This window comes from Lytechinus pictus, chromosome 14 (assembly GCF_037042905.1).
Source record: "Lytechinus pictus isolate F3 Inbred chromosome 14, Lp3.0, whole genome shotgun sequence".
Lineage (NCBI taxonomy): Eukaryota > Metazoa > Echinodermata > Echinoidea > Temnopleuroida > Toxopneustidae > Lytechinus > Lytechinus pictus.
In genome coordinates, this window is record NC_087258.1 from 10559482 (window position 1) to 10585346 (window position 25865).

Sequence of the window (25865 nt, forward strand, 5' to 3'; positions counted from 1 at the left end):
ACAACCTCAAAGCCCCCCCCCCCCATCTCTCGCTCTTTCCTCTCCATCCATAGACCCCCCCCCCCCCCTCCCTCTCTCTCCCTCTCTCAGACTCCTCACTTTATTGGTGCCCAAATTTTTCTTATCACAGTTAAATATTTATAAACATTGCAGAAAACACGTGGTTTCATCATGGAAAAAGGTCAATCTCTCAGTTCATGTCAATCAAATCCAGTTGTGGATTGCGCAATAGAAAAACATCGTGTTGCAATCATTGAGCCTCGGTGTGCTATGTGTGAGAATAAATAATTTTGAAAGGTATAGGTGAAAATCGTTAGAAGTATCAAATAACAATTTAAAACCTTTTAGGTCAATATTCATTTCATGGCGGAGCGGATAAAAATGAAGCAAATATTTGATGTTATTGGAAGATATAAGGTGAACCCGGAAGGTGAATTATATTGATATGATTATGTCCATCTCGAAATTCTTCAAAATTATGCTCATTGACGATCATCTGAGTTAAGTATTCTAAACTGAAATCCAATATAGGGATGAGTTTGAGAATAGGAGAGTGGGAGGAAAGTCAATAGTTGGAGAGATAGAACAAGGGAAAGATATATATATAGAGAGAGAGAGAGGGTGGGGGGTAGCGACTTCTGCGCCTGATGTCGTAGAGATAGCCGACATCGTTAAGTTTTCTTACGTCAGAACCTATTTAACGATCATGTAAATAATGTCAGAGTATGAAGTAAATGATGACCACGGGAAGAAAAATGTCAAGGATGAACTAGCAGACGACCTCCGCGCCTGATCCGATGTCGTAGAGATAGCGCCGACATCGTGAAGTTTTCTGACGTCAAAATCCATTTTATGATCAAGTAAACGATGTTAGGGTGTAAAATAAATGATTACCACGGGGAAAAAATGTCAAGTATAAAATAGTGGACGACCTCCGGGCCTGATCCGATGTCGTAGAGATAGCGCCAACATCGTGAAGTTCTCTGACGTCAGAACATATTTAACGATCATGTAAACGATGTTAGGGTGTGAAATAAAGGATGACCACGGGGAAAAAAATGTCAAGGACAAAATAGCGGACGACCTCCGCGCCTTATCTGATGTCGTAGAGATAAAGCCGACATCGTTAAGTTTTCTGACGTCAGAAACTATTTAACGATCATGTAAATAATGTCAGAGTATGAAATAAATGATGACCATGGAAGATAAATGTTAATGATAATTTAATAGACGACTTCCGCACCCAACCTGATGTTGGAGAGATAACGTTGACGATCGTTAAGTTATCTGACGTCAGAACATATTTATGATCATATAAACGATGTCAGGGTATGAAATAAAGGATGGCCACGGGAAGAAAAATGTAAAGGATAAACTAGCGGACGACTTCCGCGCTTGATCTGATGTCGAAGAGATAGCGCCGACATCGTTAAGTTCTCTGACAATTAACTTTTAATCAAATGAAATACGTTCGTCAAAATTAAAAAGCGCAAAGTTTGAACATCCCTTCTGACTCGAGAAATGTCTTTAAATCATTGTTAGACGATTTGTAACGAATGTCTAATTTATTGACTTTCAATATAAATTTAAAAATAACGTCCGTCAAAATCAAAAAGCGCAAAGTTTGGACATCCCTTCACACACGGGAAATTTCTTATCATGAGCGCAAAACATCTGTACTTGATCACCTTTTAAAATAAATGAAGAAATACGTCCGTCAGAATTAAAATGCGGGAGGTTTTGACTCAGGATATTTCTTAAAATGATCGCCAAACGATCTGCATTGAATCTCAAATCTATACATCGGCAAATTGTTTTTTTTTTGTGGTCACATTGATCACTTGGGGAAAATCCCCCTGGACCCGGCTGTTGCTGTTTCTAGCTGAGCAGAACCATTCTCCGTTCTGAACGGAGTACTTAAACGCTTTCTATTGACTCCTTTGTTATTAGTAATCCTTGCGTTCGTAGGTATCCTGAACGGAGTACTTCAGCGCTTTCTATTGACTTCTTTGTTAAAAGTAATCCTTGCGTTCGGGTGTATGCAGGGGGCACTACGAGCGCATTCGTGATGGGGATTAGCAAGACAATAGAGCGTTCCGAACGCACGCGAACTTAAGTGATATTAAATCTCTTGTGCCTAATAGTTTTCACTTCTTTTTAGTAGAGCAAACAAGATTTCTACAACCTGAACTCAATGTAAATAGATGTACAAATGCTGAAATTATGCGGACTACAACTATATTCAACATACTCAAGATCAAATTATTTTGAGAATGTCACACCTTGGGTGATATGCCCATGCCTATCCCTTTTCTTATATGCCTTGCTCGCAGAATCACAGTAAGTCAAATTATAACCCTAAACATTTTATCAAAATGAGTGCATTCATAGCTATAATTTCACAACTCTCTGGCAACATCTGGTTGATTTGTCAAACTAACAATACTACCATAACATACATGTATATTTCAAGACTGAGCAAAAGATAGAATTGAATAATCCAATTTCTATGTCTCTTTCAGCATATTTTGCACTGTCTCAGACCCACTCCATAACATCAGAAATGGATATCTATACAATCTTGGGAGCGTTTCATCAATATTTTCATCCGACAAGTTGTCAGATCTGACATCTTTCCATGATTTTGATTGGCTGAGAGGCACTGTTCCTATGGTAACTGTCGGATAAAATGGGACTTGTCGGATAAAACGTCCGACAAGTCCTTTCATGAAACGCCCCCCTGAAATAGGTCATGTGTTTAACACATAACACTGTTATTCAACACTATTCTTTGCTCAATAATTTCTTGTCTTCAATATTACATTATATCTCTCTGGCACTTTATATAACTTCTCTGTCTCTGGCATTGTTAAATATATACAGACACATAAACATTAATAACATCAAACAGTTACAATCAATAGAGAAAAAACATGATGAAAGACAATTTGATACCCAATCATTACTTTTGCTGCCATCCTCTATACCCATATTTGCATAGTAAAACCTCCAACAAAATACAATATCAAGTATATACAGATATTTCAGAATATATAATATGCAGCACTATATAAATGTTGCATATCATTATCATTATTAATTATAATTGTGTGAAGTATTTAACCCCTTTTCAGTATTAACATGCAAAAGTCACCAACTGATGTCAAATGATACATTTAAATCCTGCAAAGGTGAAATATTCTTGGAAAGTTAAGTATACCAACATTTCTATGAGTCAAAAGCCAAATGAATCATGAGGCTATATAATTTTTTTTGTGGTAATTTAGACTATTTTCTACAAAATTGAAAATGCTTCTTTTTTCAGTTTGCCACTCTTAGTCCACTTACTCCACTGCAATTCTGCAGTGGAGTAATTAAGAGTCGCAAACAGACAAAACAACATGGCCTCACCAATCCACCAGGGGCCCGTCTTAATAAGAGTTGTGATTGATCCGATCAATCGCAACTATGGAAAGCCAACAAAGTCAACATATAAAATGCATGTCTGTTCAAAAATATTTATAGATGTATATCTATAAATTCATTGATTTCGTAACAATTTGGTGCACTGTTCTCCTTTGTTTACAAAGGACATTTTGCAAATTTCCTCTAGAAAAAATTATGACACTGATGGATTTCCATAGAGTTACAATTGATTGGATCAATCATAACTCTTTGTAAGACGGGGCCCCGGTCTCCGCCGAAAAATCACAAGCAGTCATCAGTTAAAAAAAATCCAGTAATGACTCGGCCCTAAACTATGCAATACATTACTATTTGTCCCCTTTCATGTGGTTAAGATGACACATCAGCTGTCGGCATATCCAGATAAACAGTGCCCTCTATTGTTCACAAGGCACTCCTTGTCACCTGACATCCAATTTGGATGGAGCTTCTTCAACATACAGCTGCATCTATGAACAAGAAATGGAAAGATGAAGTATGAAGCAAGATTATACCAATGACGAGGTCATCAATATTCATGGTGAAAATAGTGGCCAGTACAACACCTGGGGGGTGTTTCACAAAGATTTATGTATGATTTACAGACTCACTTAAATGCCAACGTAATTATGATATGCAACAAGCAATCTTATTGATCAAGACACAGTAGTGCACGTCCTCTTGGCATGATCTGACCAATGCGGTCATGCCTGTTTAATGCAAGTAACTAGACATTTAAGTGCGACTCTAAGTAATACTTAAATCTTTGTGAAACACCCCCCAGGGTGGTGTTTCATAAAACTGTTCTTAAATTACAAGCTACTTTACAAATGACTGGTGATCCTTTCTTTTATTTATTATAAATTTCATTGTTGATTAGGCTTCTAAGAAAGGATCACCAGTTGATTGTATTAAAGTCGCGGGTAACTTACAAACAGCTTTATAAAACACGCACCTGTATCCACAATGCCAGGCATATTGGCCTTTAGACGAAAATGAAACCCTTGAAACGAGTTGAATTCACATGTAAGAGAAAAATCACAGAAACAGATCAATGAAAGATTGAGAAAGATTTAAAGAATAGTAAGAAAGTTTTGAGCATTTGATTATTGAGATCACTAAAGCTTTGTAGATCCTCCAATTGGCAATGAAACCAAGATCTGTGATGTCACACATGAACAACTACCCATTACTTCAGTACATATTTCTCGTCATATTTTCTCGTCTATCGCAAGATCACCTGTTCATTTTTACAAGTTGACATATAACGCATTTTTTGCAACTGTATATTGTCGTGTTCCAGTGGTTACCACTCTCGTCTTTCAGTCAGATGGACGTGGGTTGGAATCCCAGCCATTGCGTGTTTTCCTTCAGCGAGAAATATACCCACATTGTGCTGTACTCAACCCAGGTGAGGTGAATGGGTACCCGTCATGATTAATTCGTTGAATGCACCAAGCCCCTTTAGCAGCTGGTGCTACAGTCGGGATAATATAGAGTGTGCCACTGAATAGGCAACTAGATGATCGGCGCCTCAGAAATGCTATATATTATCATGGATGAACTGTTTGTTCTGTCATTAAAAATGAGCAATGAGGAGAAGTTTGGGGGTATATTTTCAGTTTCCAAAGGGAAGAGCTTTACATGTGTGGCATCACAGATCTCTTGCATTGCAAATAGGAGATCTCTATAACATTAGTGTTCTTGGCACTCAAATGCTCATAACCTCCTTATCGTTTGTCCAATTTTACTCAAACTTTTATTGATCTTATTTTTCTGCTTCAGTTTTCATTCTCCTTTAAATCTTGCATCTTCAACCTGTATAATCCTTTGTCCAGTCCTCCTTTATGTGCAATAATTTGCAATGAATTCATAGTTTGGTTGTATATCATTCAATATTGTGTATTGACACTTGAAAAATGGGGGGTGGTTAAGTCTGATACGACTGATTTCTTTCATCCGCTTAGAGACTGTTTGAGATTTTACAGTCTACATATTATGAAGCGGAAGTGCTCAAATTTGAAGTGTACTCAGCAGTAGTAGTAGTTATTGTAATAGTACTAAAATTCCAATTGAATAGTCCTATGGAAAATGCATGAAAGTTGGTTTCAGCTAAAAATGAAGATGTAAGATGGGGGGGGGGGGGGACTTCTCACTGAAGCAAACTTTATAAAACCATTTTCATTCATATACATTAAATTTAGGTTTTAGCTGAATTTTTTTTTTTTCTATGGGGCATTTCTCACTGGGGTAAAATTTAGAAAACCGTTTTATTCATAGGTATGGAATATAAATCAGAGTTTCAGTTTAATATATAGTACAAATTTCCATAGGGGCATTTCCCACTTAGAGCAAACTTTATGAAACCATTTATCATCATACCTTCAAGAGATCTGACGAGACGGCTTTGAGTGGAACAAGGGTTGCATCCTCCATAGAACACATGTGATCATCAGCCTCTATCCAGGGAAACTCCTTTATCAAAATAAAGAAATAATAACAGTGCCACAGGACATCACAGGCAACATTGTCAATAGTCAATAATGAGCTAGGGCAGCTGGCGATTTTGCCCATATTTCAGCCAAAGTTGACCCTAAATATACTCAGTTCATTTATTCATTTCATCTCTATATACATCAAATATACACATCAAATATATGGACAAATAATTAAACAAAATTCATACGTAAAAGCAACAACTTTAGATACAAATGATATTTGTGTGTATTTAGGCCTGTATAATAATATAAGAAATGAAATAGGAAGACTCAAAATAAAGCCAACAGTGGCCTTATGATTGATAAGTCTCCTAAATGATCTTATTATACTCTTTTAATCGACTTATGTATAAGAATGAATATGTATTATGTGCACGCCAATATTTTGTATTTGTCTCTTCTTGATTATGTATATTTTCCTTATGTGTTATAATTTGTATGTTTGCATGTAAACAAAATGAATTTCCATTAAGTTGGACAATAAAACAATGTATATATATATATAAAGTAACAAATGCTTATTTGGAGTCTACTTTACATATAATAATCAAATCAAATATGGAAACATGTGTGACAAATTTCTCCAAAATCAGCCAAATCTGCCACAAGATTTTGCTCTGCCATCATTTCTGTAGAGAATTATATCGGTTACCAAATCTGATTACTATTTTTTTTGGTCATACAAGAAAAAGCTCTCAACTAAGTTCTGTAAAGTCATGTGTAAAAAATCTGCCCCACACAAAAGACTTTTATAGTAGCAGTGTTTAAATAATGTGGGGCAAAATGTGATGCGGTACCAGGAAAATTATCCCCCGATATGCCATGATACTTTCATCTTAGATAGTCCAATGCTATAAATCATTGTGCATTACCTAATTGTGTGATCTCTACCAAATAAGAAGCCCCTAAATGAAACGAATGGCCCAAACTAGCCCCAAACTTACTGTGTGAGATTATGTCACCATCTCTTAATGTGATATGTACATGTATACTGTAGTCACTGGGAAAAGCCCACAATACAAAAATAATTAATAATAAAAATGTTTTGTTTTCTGAGCTAACTCTTATACAAATGAATCAAAGACTTACCTGTAATAGTTGCCTATCATGTGATTCCATTGTTGCAGATCCTTTAGTATAAACCAGTAAAGAAAATGTGCAATCTGGAAAAAAAAAACCACAAAGGATTAACTTAATATAAGGGATTACATTCATTCAAGCCATGGGAAAATATGGCTGTAGATGCCCTTTCCATTGACCTTCAAGTATTTGTTTTGTGAGTTTTTTCGGGGGGGGGGGGGGGGGTGGGGGGTTCTCATTTTTTCCCCCTTTTTTTTTTATTTTACAAATTTGTGTTATCATGAAAATGTACCCTACATTGGTAAGTGCCCTTGCCATAAAAATATCAAAATTCAAGGCCTGTAATATATGTCTAGTAATATTAATCAGAATTGTGCCCATGGACCTCTTAAGGAGGTTCCAAATCACCTCACGCACACTTTTACACCCCTCCTCCTTCTTCCGTGTCCCATTCAAAGCATCTTTCATCCTCATCCCGATCCTCTTCCATCTGCATCTTCTTTGGTCTTCCCCTTCTCCGCCAGCCAGCACACTCATACTCAAAAGCCCTTCACAACGTCTCTCTTGCGCTCATGGCAACAATCAAAACTTTTATGATAATTCCTACTTTAATAGTCACCCATTCCTCATGCACTCTTTTTTACAGATATATACATGTGGCATTATGTTCCTCACTTCGGGATTGCCAAGAGGTAATTATAACAAAGCAGGCAATAAATTATTTTTTTTAATATTTATATTCAGGGGCTACTTTTCACAACTTACTGCCTAAAATCTGCAGCATTGGACAAGCTGCTACACTACAATGGATGGGGATTTTCCAGGGCTCTTTTCCGAGTTTCCTGGGCCCCATCTTACAAAGAGTTGCGATTGATCCAATCAATTGCAACTATGGAAAGCCAGCAAAGTCAATATATAAAATGAATATTTGTTTAAGAAAAATTCTAGATATGAATGTATATCCATAAATTCATTGATTTCTTGACAATTTGGTGTGTTCTCCTTCATTAATAAAGCACATTTTGCACATTTCCTGTAGAAAAAATCATGATACTGATGGATTTCCATAGAGTTACGATTGATTGGATCAATCGTAACTCTTTGTAAGACGGGGCCGAGGGCTCTTTTGAGCATTTCGGGGGCGAAATCGCCCTGAGCCCCTGTGTATTTTTTTTCCCTGTAGCATGGTTTTCCCATGAATCATCACCTGTGATGATGAAACATTTGTGTCACTGTTCACTTTAGCAGACAGATAGGCTTGTATTCTGAAGTCGGGTTTAACTTAGACCATGGTCTAACTCTGCTAAAATTATGGGAAGCCAAAAGTGTCAAAATTTTTATTAAGTTGTATGTTTCTTACGTTTACTGTGCTCTTTCCTGATGCATCGATGGTGAAGACAACCATCTATATATACTTCCTAGACAATTAAGAATGATTTAAGAGCCAAATGAGCTGAAATATGATATCTCTACTGTTAGTGATTTATGTAACAATTGGCCATCCATACTTAAAACGCAACTTTAAACCTGAGTTTAAGTTAAACCCGACTTCAGAATACGGGCCAAAGTGTTCACTTGCACACCATCTACACCACCAGTGATTATTTCCTTGTGCAACTGTTAATCTCCTGGGGCCCGTAACACAAAGCTTAGCAATGATCGTAGAACATTTTTCTACGATTGATTCCATTGACTACAATGTATAACCAATCGCGAAAACCAAGCGTACGTTTAATCGCTAACCTTTGTGTTACAGGACCCAGATCTCCTGATCCCACAAACTTGTCATATTCCACGATTCATGGAAGTTGCCATGTTTAAAGCCTCTCAATCAAAAAGATATTCAAATTCAAATTCACTTTATTCACATCCATAAAAATGTGAAATGAAACAGCATTCAATATATAAACAAAAATCAATATAATTACAAAGGTAAAGAGTAAAACCAACACGCAGTGGATGAAGGAGATTAACAGAAGCCAAAGACCTATCGAGGCCAATCCCCCTTAGTTCTGCGCATTGGTTAAAGAAAACAAAATATAGTGTACTAACACTATCTGCTCTCACCTTGGGGGAGTGAATGCAAAACTGCATCGCATGTATTAAGCCTCAGTAAAAAAGCTCGTAGACTCTGCTCTAGTCTCTCCAGACGATTCTCTATGCTGTAAAAAGAAAAGAGAATACAGAAGGGCAATGGTACAAAAATCAATGAAAATCCATTACTATATCGCAGATGTAGTAAGAGGAGGAGGGGGAGGAGGAAGGAGTGGAGGAGAAAAAGAAAAGGAGAAGAAATAACTTTTTTGAAGCAATAAATGATTTTCAGGCGCAATTTTTTTTTCTGGGCTTTATTTTTATAACAAATTTAAGAAAACACATGACAAGTAAAATCCTGTAGCTCAGATTTTTAAAAGTCAAATCAATGTTGCATTTATTTAATTTTTATTTTAATTAAACAAAACAGAAATGGAACTGCAAATATATATCAAAATACCATTATCTAAACAGACAAAGGGCACAACATGATAAAACTATGAACTCAGTCATGACATACCTATCAACTTTCTTTGTTGATGGCCTTGCAATCTCAAAGACGAATCTTTCAACAGCAATGTGTTTGGCATTCAAAATAACAACAGTAACGCATTGGACATCATCCTGTTGAAATTAAATTCAAATATATGAAGTAGCAGTACATACATTTCAGACAAATTCCTATCAACCACAGTAGTAATAAAAATTAATTTGATTTGAGACCTTCCAATAATACAAAGTGTGATTTGTATTTTTCTCCCATGACCTTAATTTGTATAAATTGTAATCACAATATACAGTGTATGCACATTAAAAGGATATACATGTAAAACCTTGAGTCGAGTTTAAGGAGAAAATGATAAAAAACACAACGGTGAAAGTTTGAAATAATTCGGATTAAGAAAGTCACCGCCTTTGTGCAAAATGAGATGACTTGGAGTATGTAAATCTAATTGGCAATTTGTTCAGTAGATAGTGGTAAATGGTATTCTTTCTCATTTCTTATATGTTCATCAGGAATATTGAAAACAAAATCTTTCTTTACTACTTTTTTTATAATTTTACTACCTCTCCCCGCAGACTGTGATAATCATAGGAAGAACATTGATTTATCGAGGCAATGGGCGAGGAGTCCATAAACTACATATTATGTGGCCAATTTTATATCCCCATAGGTACACAGATCACAACTTTATATAGCTTCTGATAAATCATACCTTTCATATTGTTTGTCTGATTTGTTCAAACACCAATTTTGCTTTTTTTTTCATTGAATACAGTCTTTTCATTTGGGTGAAATACCCTTTTAACTTTTTGCATGCTGAATTTAATTTTTGTGGATAATAATGACAATTGTTTCCATGTTATTATCTCTTATTCAAGATATCCATATTGCACCATTGATACTTATTATCATTATATAGTTGTAATCCAAGAACTAATAATAATAATAATACACAGTTCTTGTATAGCGCATATCACAATTATGAATAATGTCTCTATGTGCTTCCAAAGGACTTGGATATTATTACCCCAGCTGTAGCTTGGCAGCCGTAATTACTCAGATTACAGCGCACACGCATTTTAAGGAATAAATTCCTGCCAGGTACCCATTCACCTCACCTGGGTTGAGTGCAGCACAATGTGGATAAATTTCTTGCCGAAGGAAATTATGCCATGGCTGGGAGCTACTGCTTTTTATTAACCTATCTGATTTGATGGTAGGGGAGAAAACGAATTATTACGATTGCTGAATTTAATTGTACGAATGTGCAAGATTGCAACATCAGCGTGAAAAGGGTTAACTTATTCATTTTTTCTTTTATATAATAAATTATATTACCTTGATAACATGTGGTTTGATACCCATAACAGCATCTGTTATGTACTGGTTCAGCTCCGGGTGACGGGATAGCTGCAAAGTATAAAAGAGGAAGAGAGCAGATAGTCTTCAGATTTCACTTTAAGGAATACCAGTAGTAATGATGAAATGGGACATTAAATATTTTGAATGTGAATAAAAGGCCACATATGGGCCAATCAATCAATTAAAAAAAATCAATTTGGGGAGAGGAATAACACTGTTAAAATGCTAATGTAGGCCTCTATCTGACAATGATTTCATATTAGCCTGAACAATGTTACTATAACCCCATAGACCCATTCATTTTGAAATTATTTTTTATTTCAATTTATTGAAGTAATGAAAAATTAAGAGATGATACAAGCCTCTACAAAAAAAATTCATCACTTGCCATGTCGGCAAGTGATGAAAAATTTGCTTGCCTGATAGAAACAAGTGGAACGCCTCTGGCAGTCTCGCCTGCATTACGCAATTTAATATAGCAGCAGTGCTAACTTTGAAAACTACTATAAAATAATCATTCACAAAAACATCATTCATATAATGACATAATACCACGTTCATTGACCATAAATGACATTTGAACAGAGACTTAAGACTGTCAACTACACCCATGTCCACATTTCATTCACTCTATCCATAAACTTTCAAAGTTATGATGGCACTTCAACAATTACCCCAACATGGCCTAAGTTTATTGACCTTAACTGACCTTTGACTTGGTTTTGTGACCTGAAACTCACAGGGGATGTTCAGTGATGCTTGATTACTCTTATATCCCAAGTTTTATGAACTAGATCTATAAACTTTCAGAGTTAGGATGGTAATTCAACAAATACCCCCAACACGGCCAAAGTTCATTGACCTTTAATGACCTTTGACCATGGTCATGTGACCTGAAACTCGTACAGGATGTTCAGTGATACTTGATTACTCTTATGTCCAAGTTTTATGAACTAGATCCATAAACTTTCAGAGTTAGGATGGTAATTTAACAAATACCCCCAACACGGCCAAAGTTCATTGACCTTAAATGACCATTGACCATGGTCATGTGACCTGAAACTCGCACAGGATATTCAGTGGTACTTGATTAACCTAATGTCCAAGTTTCATAAACTAGATCCATAAATTTTCAAAGTTATGATGGTAATTCAACAAATACCCCCAACTTGGCCAAAGTTCATTAACCGTAAATGACCTTTGACCTTGGTCATGTGACCTGAAACTCAAGCAGGATGTTCACTAATACTTGACTAACCTTATGTCCAAGTTTCATGGACTAGATCCATATATCTTCAAAGTTATGATAGTAATTCAACAAATACCCCCAACTTGACCAAAGTTCATTGACCCTAAATGACCTTTGACCTTGGTCACGTGACCTGAAACTCGAGCAGGATGTTCACTAATACTTGATTAACCTTATGCCCAAGTTTCATGAACTAGGTCCATATACTTTCTAAGTTATGATGTCATTTCAAAAACTTAACCTTCGGTTAAGATTTTGAAAATAATTTTCCCAACATGGTCTAAGTTCATTGACCTTGGTCATGTGACCTGAAACTCACGTAGGATGTTCAGTAATACTTGATTAACCTTATGTCCAAGTTTCATGAACTAGGTCCATATACTTTCTAAGTTATGATGTCATTTCAAAAACTTAACCTTAGGTTAAGATTTGATGTTGACGCCGCCGCCGTCGGAAAAGCGGCGCCTATAGTCTCGCTCTGCTATGCAGGCGAGACAAAAACTGCTAGCCCAATTTTTTTTCATAATTCTTTCACTCTTAAATATTTTTTTTTATGATGGTACTAAACTTAATTTTAAAGGTCAAGAAAATAACTGTAAATCATAGTAAAGGACATATATATAAGTCTATTTTTTCATTTTTTCATGACATTGATGTGCTAATTTTTACTCAGTTTCACTAGAAGCTTCACTCACGCTACCTTGTGGAGCTATAAAACTATAAAACATAAATTGCCGATTTTAGTCTGACTCATTATTTACTCAGTTGGGAACGATCACAAATCTTGAGGCCTAGTCACAAAGTTTGCCGCGAGCAGTTGGCTTGCTCATAGTTATGTTGCGCCAATGTACATAGAGCATGCTGTGTGTTGCTTCCCTCTATGTTTGTTGGTCAACAGCAAATTGCCCAAGATAGTACCGCATGCACACAGTATATTTTAGGCGAGATGGCAGCCCCCATAGAATGAGTTACCGAGCTACCTGGCGATAAATTATCGGTAAATTTGAAGCTGGTTTACAAGTTTCCACTGTTTTTTTAACTGGTTTGAGAAATAATAACAGTGCCAGTCATGGAAAGTTCATTGACCTTTGACCTTATTCAAATTCGACTCATATTCGAACTTGACCTGTGCCTTCAGGAGATGGACCTCTGGTATGAATTTGGTGATCCCACCTCGAAGATATAGAAAGTTATTATTTGTACAACACAGCACAGTGCCAGTCATGGAAAGTTCATTGACCTTTGACCTTATTCAAATTCGACTCATATTCGAACTTGACCTGTGCCTTCAGGAGATGGACCTCTGGTATGAATTTGGTGATCCCACCTCGAAAATATAGAAAGTTATTATGTGTACAACACAGCACAGTGCCAGTCATGGAAAGTTCATTGACCTTTGACCTTATTCAAATTCGACTCATATTCGAACTTGACCTGTGCCTTCAGGAGATGGACCTCTGATATGAATTTGGTGATCCCACTTCGAAGCTATAGAAAGTTATTGGGTGTACAACACAATTGTTGACGACGACGCCGACACCGGAAATAGTGATACCTATGTCTCGCTCCGCTACGCAGGCGAGACAATAAGACCTAACGCACGTTAGTCATACATGTAGACTAGACCGATAGATCTAGCCTATCTAGATCTAGTCCTAACTTAGATCTAGACCTAATATAGACTAGATCTAGATCCATAGTAGTCTATTAAAACTGTAAGCTATCGGTGTTGTATAAAACAAATATTCAATGTTGTATTTGTGCGACGTTCCGAATATTACATTCGTTACAAGTTGAAACAGTCTTGTCAACTCCGCTTCGCTTCGTTGAATAAACTCTTTCAACTTGCACACTCATGTAGTATTCGGAACGATCGCACTCATCAACATTGAATATTTGTAAACTATTCTTTGAAATAATAAAATAGAAGGTTGAATCTTTTGGCGATGGACTGACTGCCTTGCAATACAGTAATTCATTGGAGGACACACCTTTGGCATTCATTCTCAATTTTCAAATCATATTTTAAGTCCCCATCACACTTAATCCGAATCAAGCAGAATTGGCCTGAATGAAAGGACTATTGTTTGACAACCAGTTGGTCATTTAAATCTACTTCGAACACCGTTCGAAAATATCCCTCAAATGTTTTGAACATGACCAAAACCTTCGGGACGGCCAAAAGAAATGACAAAAATATTTCGAATGCACTCAGAATGCAGTCAGGATATTTAGAATGCCCCTAGAATGTCCAAGAACGAAGCCCGAATTATCAATCTGACTCCATTGCGGTTCATTTTGACTAGTGTATGATGATACACGTGGTCAATTTACTGAATTTCAACTCCAGTTTGGTGAATTCATAAGTCCCTCCCAAAAATTTCTAGATTTTTTGAATATTTTTTTCTTTCCAGCTTCTGCTTGATTCCTGCTACTTTCCGATTAAGTGTGATGGGGGCTTTAAGAATACAGACTTAGAGCCCCCTTTTAACAAGACTCCAGAATAATACCTGAACAGGAACATTGTATTTCTGTTTCCTTTCAAAGATTCCAAGAGGATAGAGCTCCCTGATGTACAAGATCTGATGAACTGCCACTTCCAGAAACTCGCACAGAATGTCCGCTGAAACTGAATTTAAAAATATAGTCATGTGTCATAAGGTCACCAACCTAAAAGTGTGATACTGCAATAGTAAAAAATTTGGTGTATTGATCATAGGATTTTTCCAATTTTTTTTCAAAACCAATGAGGCTACTCCCACACATTTTGTATCATTTCAAAGCTAAATTCATAAGCTAACATCTAGAAAGTTTCGTTGCTGTAATATCTACATTATGGAACTCACTTACAATCAATCCACTCATTCAATGAACAAGGTATGATATAACCTAGCCCAGATAGAAAAGCATATATGGTTTTTATCTGGAATATCTTGATTACTCTTATGTCCAAGTTTCATGAACTAGGTCCATATACCTTTGATGACATTTCAAAAACTTAACCTTGGTTAAGATTTCAATGTTGATGACGCCATCAGAAAAGCGGCGCCTATAGTCTAAAAAATGGTCAATTTGTATGTAATTCATTTTTAAAATGTGCAAATTTATGTGTTTCAAGTGATAGGCCTATAAATGGATCCAATATATTGTCCTAGATCATTTGTACAAGTTTTATGTTGATACAGCTGTAAATACGGAATATGTGAGCAAAATATGCTTCAAAAACAAAGAAAATATTAAGAAATTTGTCAATTCTATGTAATGTATAAAAAAAAATGTGCACTCTTATGTGTTCAAACTGATACAGATGGATGCGATATGTTGTTCTTGGTCATGTGTCCAGGTTTCATGATGATACAGCATTAAATTAGGAAAATAATTATGAGCAAAATTGTTGTAAAAAACTTGTAGAACTACATGTAGAAGGCACCTCTTAGCTCTTTCAATGGTGCCATGCTAAAACAAAAGAAATGATAAGAAATTCTCAATGGATAAATATCATAAAGCAATCTTTATGATGACAATGATATTTATCGACCGATGCAAGTATCTTACGATTCATGATATTTATCGGCCGATGCAAGTATTTTTAAAAATCTAAGTTGGCAGCTATACACGCGTGTGGTATCTAAGTATCGATAGCAAAGACGGTAAGATGGCGACGTAAACCAGGGTGCGACATAAGCGCTTGCCCGAATCGGGCAAGCAAAATTAATTCTCCTATGGAACTTATATTTTAGAAAGATTCCCCATATTTCACCATCAAAATATAGAAAAGGAAAAGTGACAAAAAAAGCAATATCATTAATTTCTTCTTTCAAAAAAGTTTATAATCCCAAATGCAAAATTTGCGCCATTTTCTGCAATTAACACACAGCTCAGAGACGTACACACACACACAGAATCCATGACAGTCTAGCATACCTAGCTAGCTAGCGCCTAGTCCATGCAGCCGATGCATGTAGTAAAGTTTCTACGGTGTACGGTGCTGCACGAACGAAGTTTGCTCTGGAAGAAACCTCCCACAGAACTGTCAAAATTCACATTTCTCCCAATGAAAATTCTTGTAATGTCCATATTTCCTAAAAATTGGGGTAGCTCTGTCATTTGTAAGCAGTAAAAGGAGAAATTTTCACTTCTGTTATGCTTCAAAAAGATCGGGTTTCGAATGATCGTCTGTATCGCACACACTGAAATACATTGTTTGACAGTCCAACATATGCATTTGTGTGTATGTTGATAAACGTGGTTTCTTTCGTAACTATTTTTTTAGCCAAGGAAATTGATAAATTTTTTTCTTTATTTATGACTGGATAGTTTGAGCTTTCTTCCTCTCTATTTTCTTTCTTTCTGCCTATCTTTCCTTCTTTTGAATCTCTCTTTATTTCTTTAAATTTCCTTCCTTCTTTTGTTCATTTTTTCTGTTACTATAGCTGTCATTCTTTTCTTTCTATCTTTTTTTCTTTCTTCCTTCCATCCAACCTTTGTTTACCTCTTTCTTTAATCCTTCCTTCTTTTTCCCCTTCCTTTCATTCTTTCTTACTGTCTTCCTTCCGTCCATTCATTCTTTACCTTTTCTTCCTGTCTTTTTTTCAGGGTTGTTTGATTTAAATCATGTCGATTAAAATCATGATTTAAATCGCGATTTAAATCACTTGATTTTTTCAAAAAAATCACTGATTTAAATCAACTTTTATGAAAAAAAATAGTTTTCTCTATTTTCTCTTCTTCTTAACAGATACTTTCAATGTAATCATTTTCATTTCTGTTCCACATGCTTTAGAGATACTTTAAAAGAATGATACACCCTCATGGAGTCTGATTTGACACCACTGTTTTATTTTCAAATTGTAAAACAAGCAAAACTGATGAAAACAACAAGTTTCTAACGAAGTAATGATAAATAACTCTCTGTATGTACACCAAACTGTTAAAGGTAAATGCTAGTTTTGGTAACGATATCAAAATGAGTTCGTACAGAATCCAATGAAATGACCACCAAAGTGTCTGTTTGTATAAATAAAACGCATGTGCCAAAGGATTCTGGAAGAAATTGTGTAATTGCTGAGAAATCAGCAAATAAGCACAGGATTCGGGTAGAGCGTCGGGCCCGACGCTCAAAGCAATAATTATACACTGTCCCACGTGCGCTTATCCGTGTTGGGGAAGCTCAGTCTGAACATTATTCAGCGTATATTTCAAGATTTCACAAAGTTCAGTTTATGTAACTGTACCAGATCTAGATCCTCGATGATATACTGCCAATTAAGCCTGGTTTTACAGACTTTCTCATGAAATCAGTGTTTACTGCAACTACTGGAATTTATCTTTAAATCTTCAATAAAATAATATATAAAATCTACAAAGGTGCTCAAAGTCCACAACTTTGATACTTTTACAAAACAGCTGAACTACTTGTATGTACCTCCTTCTTGTTACTATTAATACCCATTCTTTCAATTACTTAAGTTGAAGGCATATGTGTACATTTGATAAGAATTACATGTATATTTGCATGCTTGTGTATTTTCTTATCAATACCCATACATTCAATTACACAATTTTAAAGTACACATGTATACTTAATAAGTAAGAATTTAAAAATGGGAAAGTTGCTGGGCAAGTGTTACTGTATACAGCAATACAACTGCTGTGCTTGCTTGTTCATGTAATAGTTTGAAAAAACAGCACATCAATGATGTGGTGGACAGTGGTGCTTATCCTGCATCTTGCAACAAAATTTATTGAAGTTTTATTTGGAACTGAGGTTACACTGTAATGAAAACATAAAATGTGTATTTTGTTACAAGCATATCAGGAAGTGCCTATTGCAAATCTGGTTAAATATTACATTCAAATTAGATGTTAACGTACAGTTGTGACTTGCAAATGCTTTGTATACCAGATGTAGCTCTAGAGTTGCAAACCCTATTTCTTTGGAAACAAGTCTTAATATGATAAAGCTTTACAATGGCTTAAAGGCATTGGTTAACATTGTGTTCAGTTTTAAAAATCTGAGTTGCATGTTCTCACGTGTATGCTAACATGTCTATGGGAATATAGAAATGAAACAGAGCAAAAAATGCTTTAAAGTGTTATCATTTAGAGAAGCACTCCAAAAAAGTATTTAAAAAATAAAAAAAATTACCTGTATATAAGTGGATTATTGTGTCAAATAGTACAATACACAATGTTCAAAAGACTACTTGACCACTATTATTGGTGTAAAACAGTTTAAATATAGTTTAAAACTTGTTAAGTGTGACCATTATTTTTCGTTGGAAAAAAATTAAAAAAATCTGATTTAAATCATAAAAATCCGATTTAAATAAAAAAAATCTGATTTTTTTTATTTTTAAAAAAAAATCAAAAGAATCAACAACCCTGCTTTTTTTCTTCCTTACTTTCTTCATCCCTTCATTCCTTTTCTTTTTGTCTTTCATTCTTTCTTTCTCCTTTCTTTCTGTTTTTCTTTATTTCTGTCTTTCGTTCTTTTGATCTTTCTTTTTTCCATCCATCCTTTCTTTTCTTCCTTATTTTTTCTTTCTGCCTTCCTTCATCTCTTTCCTTCATTTCTTTCTGTCTTTCGTTGTATCTTTCTTTTCTTTTTTTTCCTTCCTTCCATCTATCCTTATACCTTTTCTTTCTTTCTTCCTATCTTCCTTCTTTCCTTTCTCATTTTTTTTCTTTCTCTTTTCCTTCCTTCCATCAATCCTTTACCTTTTCTTTTTCTCTTTTCTTTCTTCTTTCTTTCCTTTCTTTCTGAATTTTTTTGTGTCTTTTGTTCTTTTGATTTTTCTTTTTTTTCCATCCATCCTTCCTTTTCTTCCTTATTTTTTCTTTCTGCCTTCCTTCATCTCTTTCCTTCATTTCTTTCTGTCTTTCGTTGTATCTTTCTTTTCTTTTTTTCCCTTCCTTCCATCTATCCTTATACCTTTTCTTTCTTCCTATCTTCCTTCTTTCCTTTCTCTCGTTTTCTTTCTTTCCCTTTTCCTTCCTTTCTGTTTACCTTTTTTCTTTCTTGTTTTCCTTTTATTCATTCCTTTCTTTCCTTCCTTTCTCTTCCTCTCATTTTTCCCTATTTTTTTTCTTTTTTCTTTCCATCTTCCTTTCCCTTCTTTCTTCCTTTCTTTCTTTCTTTCCCTCTTTCTCTTCCCCGCAGCCATTCTCTCTCTCTTATTTATTTTTTTAAATTTTTTCTTCTTTCTTCCTTCCTTTATTTCTTCGTCCTTTCTGTCTTTCTTCTTACTTTTTTTCTTTCATTCTCTCCCCCTCTCTTCATTTTTTTCTCTGGTTATTTTCAGTGATTTCCCCCTTTTTTATTGTGTGTCCTAGTCCCCTCCAAAATATTTGGAAAATATATGAGATTAGGAATTTAATTAAAGAGCATATTTACCATTTATTTTGTCATGATGTTCAAGATAAAAAAAAAAAAAAAAAAAAATACAACTACAAGGTACATCAGTAGTCATGTTTAAAAATGTATTTTTAAAGCCGTCAATGGTATGGTATGTAAAACTATAAGGCTATTACTTGTTTTGAAGCATTAAAACTTTGTTTTGAAGGATTTTTTCGGGCAAGTGAAATCTATATTCGGGCAAGTATTTTCCAACTATTTGAAAATTTACTTGCCCGACTGGGCAAGTGCTTCAAAAAATTTATGTAGCACCCTACGTAAACAGACTGGATAAGTAAACGCTCATGCTCTTAATTATTTTTCAAATTTACTACTATTTATTGAATAAATGTATGCAAAGTTATATTTTAAGGGGGGTAAATACAATGTATTATTGTTTTGGCCCATGTACGTTAGTTTGGGCTCAAACTGAAACTGTCAAAACGATATGTAAAAGACAGTTTGATTTACATGTAGGTCTAGTTTCACCGCGGGAAAACCCACAGTATATAGGAAGCAATGCCAATGGTAACCCGTCCCAGGCTTCATGGAGAGTAAGCCTACGTACAGTCAGTAGATACTTTTTTACTCTCCAGAACTTAAAGTTTAACTAGCCTCCGGGCTAATTCTACCCCATTTTGGTCTTTGGAGAGTATGTTAATGTTATTGTTACAGTTACACCAGTAGAGGCGCACGGCCAATATGGGAGACTCTCTCCAATATGGGAGACTCTCTTCAATAGGGGAGACAATCTCCCACATTGGAGACTTGCTTTGCAAAAGGACAAAAGAAACAACAGCAACAAAAACATGATTTTTTCCACCCAAAATTTTGTCTCACTGAGGTCAGAAGCCCATTTGTTTTGCGTGTGATTGACAACAAAAATCCTTATCAAAACAAAAGTAGACGGTGAATTTTTAAAGTAGACGGTGAAAAGGGGTAATTTTTCATGAGGAATCTGCTTATCACATTTTTATTTGCCGCCAAGGTAATCCTTTTGCAGCAAATGTAAACAAAGGAAATTGATCTCCAAAACTGGAGACTTTCTCTGAAATTGGATACCCAAATTCTTTACAAAAGTCTCTGATATTGGAGATAATCTCCCACATTGGAGACAGTCTCCAATATTGGCCGTGCGCCTCTACTGTACACGGACGAGTCCTGATCCTCCTGCCGTCCTGGGCTCCAGCCCGCAAAGCCGGCCAGAGCTCCCTGGGTTACACGATAGCGAGCCGTCTGTGTACGAGGAGAAATTAAAACAAATTGAAAATGTTTAAAAACTCCTCGAAACAGACGGCTGGCAGCTAGCAGCTGTAATTATAAATGCCCGCGATGCTTGACCGCTCGCTAGCTTCCTTCACTTCACGGCCGCGGACCCCGTGGGCGTGCCGTGAGGTTACTCGATGCAAAATTCAGGACGCGAAAGCAGGCATTTAGTGCCCCATTAATTCACCCATTGATTATCATACATACCGTGTGACAAATTGAGATCTTGACACCCTTTTGATTCCATTTTCCCTGCCTTTAAAACTTGGTATCTGACGTTACATAGATTATGTAAAAAAAGATACTTTGTCGCAAATTGTCCTCCATCAAGGGCGAGCGAGGTATGGTACTCTCAGATTCTAAGAAAAAAGGAATAAATAAAAATAATGCCCCCCCCCCCCCGGCCCCATCTTTTTCTTATCCCTTGTCTGCCAGTGAATCTCGATCAGTTTAGATATCATCTAATTTACTTCTTACAACCTTTGTTTGTTTAAGTTTCGAAAAAAAATTATCTTATAAGACATTCACAAATTCCAAACAGCATCAGTAATGTATTGTAGGCCTACAGATCGTAATTATATAGTGGAGGACAGTGCAAGATGAAGTCTAAATTTAAGTGTCAATGTTATAATTCTGATACACCACGTATTAAGCCTACACTTGGAAAAACGTAAAAAACACAAACATTGTTTACAAATCAGTAAATCGTACTTACTTCATAAAAGGCAATTTGATCCAATGCTAATTACTATTTAAGAAGAAAAGATTCTCATTTCAATCTGAATTTCAACATAGCCCTAAAGATTCTTATTTCACCAGTGAGGGTAGTAATTTGAACTGTTCTCCCAGTGGGCTTATATATGACGCTCATGTTGAATACTTTAATTCTAAGAATTGTTCGTCCAGTATACAAACATAGGAATATTATCCACAAATAAAGTCAAAGTAATAAGGTTTCCTCATATAAGGCTATATCAAGACTTTTTCCCTTCGAACTGACCTTATTAATTTAAGTCAACAATTATATCCAACATGCATTCTAAAAATATAAAAATAAATAGTCAAATCAATCTAATAATTAAAGTCAGTGGCGTAATGGAGGAATAATGAGGAGGCCAAACATTTTGCAGTTTTATACGAAAATTAAAAAAGTGATATAGGCCTAATTTGACAAATATATTTAAATCATATTAAAAGTTCACACGTTTAATTTGATTTCCTCTTCTTTCTTTTCTCTTTTTTTTTTCCCCTTGATCGTGGAACTTTTGCGGGTCATGGTCCCAGGGCCGTCGCTATAAGGGGGGGGGGGGTTGGGCCGCGGGGTGCAATCGGCTCCCCCCCCCCCACTAATTTCGATATAGTCATGATCGTCGGTAAATCAGCGTTGCCGTCGGGAAAAATTGGGGGGTGTATAAGGAGGGACGAAAGAAAGAAAGAAAGAAAGAAGGAAGGAAAGAAGGAAAGAAAGAAGGAAGAAAAGAAGGAAAGAAAGAAAGAAGCCAAAGAAAGAAGGAAGAAAAGAAAGAAAGAAAGAAAGAAAGAAGGAAAGAAGGAAAGAAAGAAAGAAAGAAAGAAAGAAAGAAAGAAAGAAGGAAAGAAAGAAGGAAGAAAAGAAAGAAAACAGAAAGAAAGAAAGAAAGAAAGAAAGAAAAAGAAAGAAAGAAAGGGACAATTGAGGATCGAAGAGGAAAACAATTTAAAGGAAGGAGAAAAATCAGAGAGAGGAGAGTAGGGGAAGGCGGGGCAAATTGTAACACTTTTTGCATTTTGTATATTAAGGCGACCGCACACCTTACGAGTGGTCTGCGACCCGATTTTGGAACAAATCGTATTTTGCTCATTTTCTGAAGATGTGAATGCGGAACATATCATTTTATTTGAGGTTAAAATTAATTGAAATAATAATATTATAACAATTTTGAAAGATTGCAAGCCCGTATTTTGGAGTAAAGTCCCTGAATTAGTTTCAAATCGTAGCCAATCGTAATACTGCTATGACGTCATTACGACTAGATATTAACTTCGCTTTTATTCTAAGAAGGATGATAGCATAGTCACAAATTTGATCATAGGTATTCGTACGATGATTTCAAACATTACACAGTAAGATATTCCAAGTCTCAATATTAGCATCAAATTCTATTACATTTTATTCTGAATTCGGGTCGCAGACCAGTCGTAAGGATCGCATGTGCGGTGGCCTTTAGACTTGATATGACTAATAATATTGTAGAAATAAGTACCTAGCCTTTAGATTTGATTCTTGGGAAATACTTATATATAGGCTACTAACTTTCTACCCCCACACTGAAATTCATTGTGACCTTTGAAAAAAACGATGTCAAATGGCTCAACTTGCCCCATCTTTGGGGTAAATTGTGCCACCTTCTGGGGTAAGTTGAGCCTATGTACAAAATGTATGCAGGAAGAACAAGCACTTAATTTTTTTTATTTAAAGTCTTTTCACTTGCTAATTCTCTATAAATACTAACACCCTCTCAAAGTAAAAGAACTGTCATGTGAATTTGCTCCTTTCTGCCTGCTTTTTAAGGGTTTTTCAAATTATTATTATACATTACCAATTTACCATGCATAAGAATTACTATGGCTCAACTTGCCCCAGTGTTGGCTGGCTCAAATTACCCCAGTCCGAACTTAAAATGCGATATTTTCACATCCACACATTTCTTATGCATGTAATAGACTATGACAAGAATGAGAATCCATACATGGACTAACAATGTTGTTCTTATTTCTTTATTATATTTAAAGACGTGTGCGGATAAAAAGCACTTATCTTTTTCACACCCTTTTTTACTTTTTTGGTTGAAATTTGTATTTTTCCCTCTAAAAAGTACTTTTTGTTTCAAAGTTGAAAACAATGTGGTGGGGTTTAGGGGCAATGCAATGGGTCATCAATACATGACACAACCACAATGTCTGACTCATTCATTATGGGGGTGGTGGCTCAACTTGCCCCTATGCTCACCCGCCTCAGTTCCCCTAGTCGGTAGACAATGTCATCTGTGTGTCAGTGCAAATAGCTCCATGATCAGTGTCTTGTATGTTATACAAGCGTAGTAATCAGTGGCGTACCAAGGATTTTTAACAGGGGGGGGGCAAAACCGTCCGCCAAAAAATTGAAATTTGACAAGCATAAAAAAAAAAAAAAAAAAAAAGGTCTTCAATCACAAATGAAGGATTTCGTACCAGAAAAAAAATTTGACAAGCAAAAAAAAAAAAGGCTTCAAGCTCGTCAGGGGGGGGGGGGCAATAAAGGTCTTCAAGCTCGTCAGGGGGGGGCAACAAAGGTTTTTCAAGCTCGTCAGGAGGGCAGGGATACGTCCTTTACATGAGTTGTGGCTCGTCAGGGGGGGGCAGACTGCCCCCTCTGCCCCCCGTAGGTAGTAATCACCTTTTGTCGATAGGGTACACAACATTTAGATTCTATGAGAAACAGTAGTTGATGATCGATGATACCAAAGTTTTCATTTAATGATATAATCAGTTAGTTGTGAGCAAACATGGACTATAATCCAAAGTTTTAATGTGAAGGTCGTCGATATAAAGTACATACTGGCCTGCAGACTCATACTAACTCCTTTATAGATCATTTCTCATATAACGATGATTACAGCTATTTTACCTTCAAATTTAATAAATTTCTTTTTCGATGATCATTTCCTACTTCTCTTGATATGTTATAAATCCTACTCACTGTATATATAATTAGTATTACAATATTTGCTCTTTTACGATCTCCTCTATGCTCAAGTATGACTTCAGGGCCCCGTCTTACAAAGAGTTGCAATTGATTCAATCAATCGTAACTCTATGGAAATCCACTGATCAGTGTCATAATTTTTTCTACAGGAAATTTGCAAAATGTCCTTTGTAAACAGAGGAGAACACACCAAACTGTCAAGAAATCAATGAATTTATAGATATACATTCATATCTAGATTTTTTATGAACAAACATGTATTTTAATATATTGACTTTGCTGGCTTTCCATAGTTGCGATCGGATCGGGTCAATCGCAACTCTTTGTAAGACGGGCCCCAGAAGTCATCTTCCTGAAGTATCAGGTGACTGTCAACTTAATTGTTATAATAGAAATGGTTCATTTGTAATTATAACAAGTCTTTACGAAACCGGACCCATATGTAAGTTGCTCGATCTGCATCCTTACCACTGGCGTGTGGGTGCTCATTGTGGGCAAGGGTGGAAATCTTTCCCCAAAGGTAGGGGGAGGGGGACCAGGGGCTGGACAGTTTGACAAGCAAACAAAAAAGGGGGAAAAGGTTATCACCCCAAATGTAAGGTCATTTCGACCAAAATAAATTTGACAAGAAAAAAAAGTTATCACCCAAAAAGTAAGGTCATCTCGTCCAAAGTACATGTTTTATTTGATTTTGAATGATGTCCCTGGGATTTCCGCCCATGCTTGTGGGCACTCTGGTCCTATACACTGAGAATCAAAGTTCCATGACCAGAAAAAGAGAAAGGGGAAATTGATATCTAGCTTAGTCAGATTCGTTCTTGATCATTGCTACGTTTTTAATTTAGTCACTGATTTACGTGATAGTATGTTTACTAGTGTACTTTTATGTTCGATTGAAAATTATGTAAATGTTTCACTTGGTAATATTTATTTGCATTTTGTTGACGGAAATGTTAAATGTTATCATCAGAATTTTGTATCGAAAAGAATATTGATATATAGTGTCATATTCAAATTCCTTGGTTTCTTTTTTTAGCACATGATGGTGCAGTCCCTGTCGCACAACCCTATAGTTTGATGTTGTTTTAATACCGTGACGGTAATTATTATTTAAATGTAGGCCTACAATTTTTTTTTCAGTTTTAACACACGGATGGCAGACATGGCGACAGATACTTCAAAAACAATGAAAATCGCGGCAAGTGAACTGAAGATCTTGCGACCAAAATGACCCTTGTGCGTTGCTATGTCAATGTATAAATGATCTTTTGTTCATATACAGACATTCTTGACGCCCTCAATTAGAG

The 25865-nt window shown here is 35.8% G+C and overlaps 1 protein-coding gene across 1 annotated transcript; it reads right to left on the minus strand.

Annotated features, from left to right (window-relative positions):
• Window positions 1-2380: 2380 nt before the first annotated feature.
• Window positions 2381-21195, minus strand: LOC129276656 (mitotic spindle assembly checkpoint protein MAD2B-like). Its single transcript, XM_064109578.1, has 8 exons — window positions 21042-21195; window positions 14683-14801; window positions 10900-10971; window positions 9577-9680; window positions 9090-9184; window positions 7032-7105; window positions 5827-5919; window positions 2381-3914 (listed from the first exon to the last, which is right to left on the minus strand). Exons 1-8 carry the CDS (start codon window positions 21079-21081, stop codon window positions 3867-3869), a joined length of 645 nt encoding a protein of 214 aa, XP_063965648.1. The 5' UTR covers window positions 21082-21195; the 3' UTR covers window positions 2381-3866.
• Window positions 21196-25865: the final 4670 nt, after the last annotated feature.

Excerpts from the sequence above, each read along its gene's own strand:
- LOC129276656 (XM_064109578.1), bottom strand. The coding sequence starts at position 21,081 with ATGGAATCAAAAGGGTGTCAAGATCTCAATTTGTCACACG. Across the intron at positions 9,681-10,899 it reads TCAAACCACATGTTATCAAG|GATGATGTCCAATGCGTTAC; the intron begins GTAATATAATTT and ends TAATTTCAACAG. Across the intron at positions 5,920-7,031 it reads ATGATAGGCAACTATTACAG|GAGTTTCCCTGGATAGAGGC; the intron begins GTAAGTCTTTGA and ends ATTTTGATAAAG.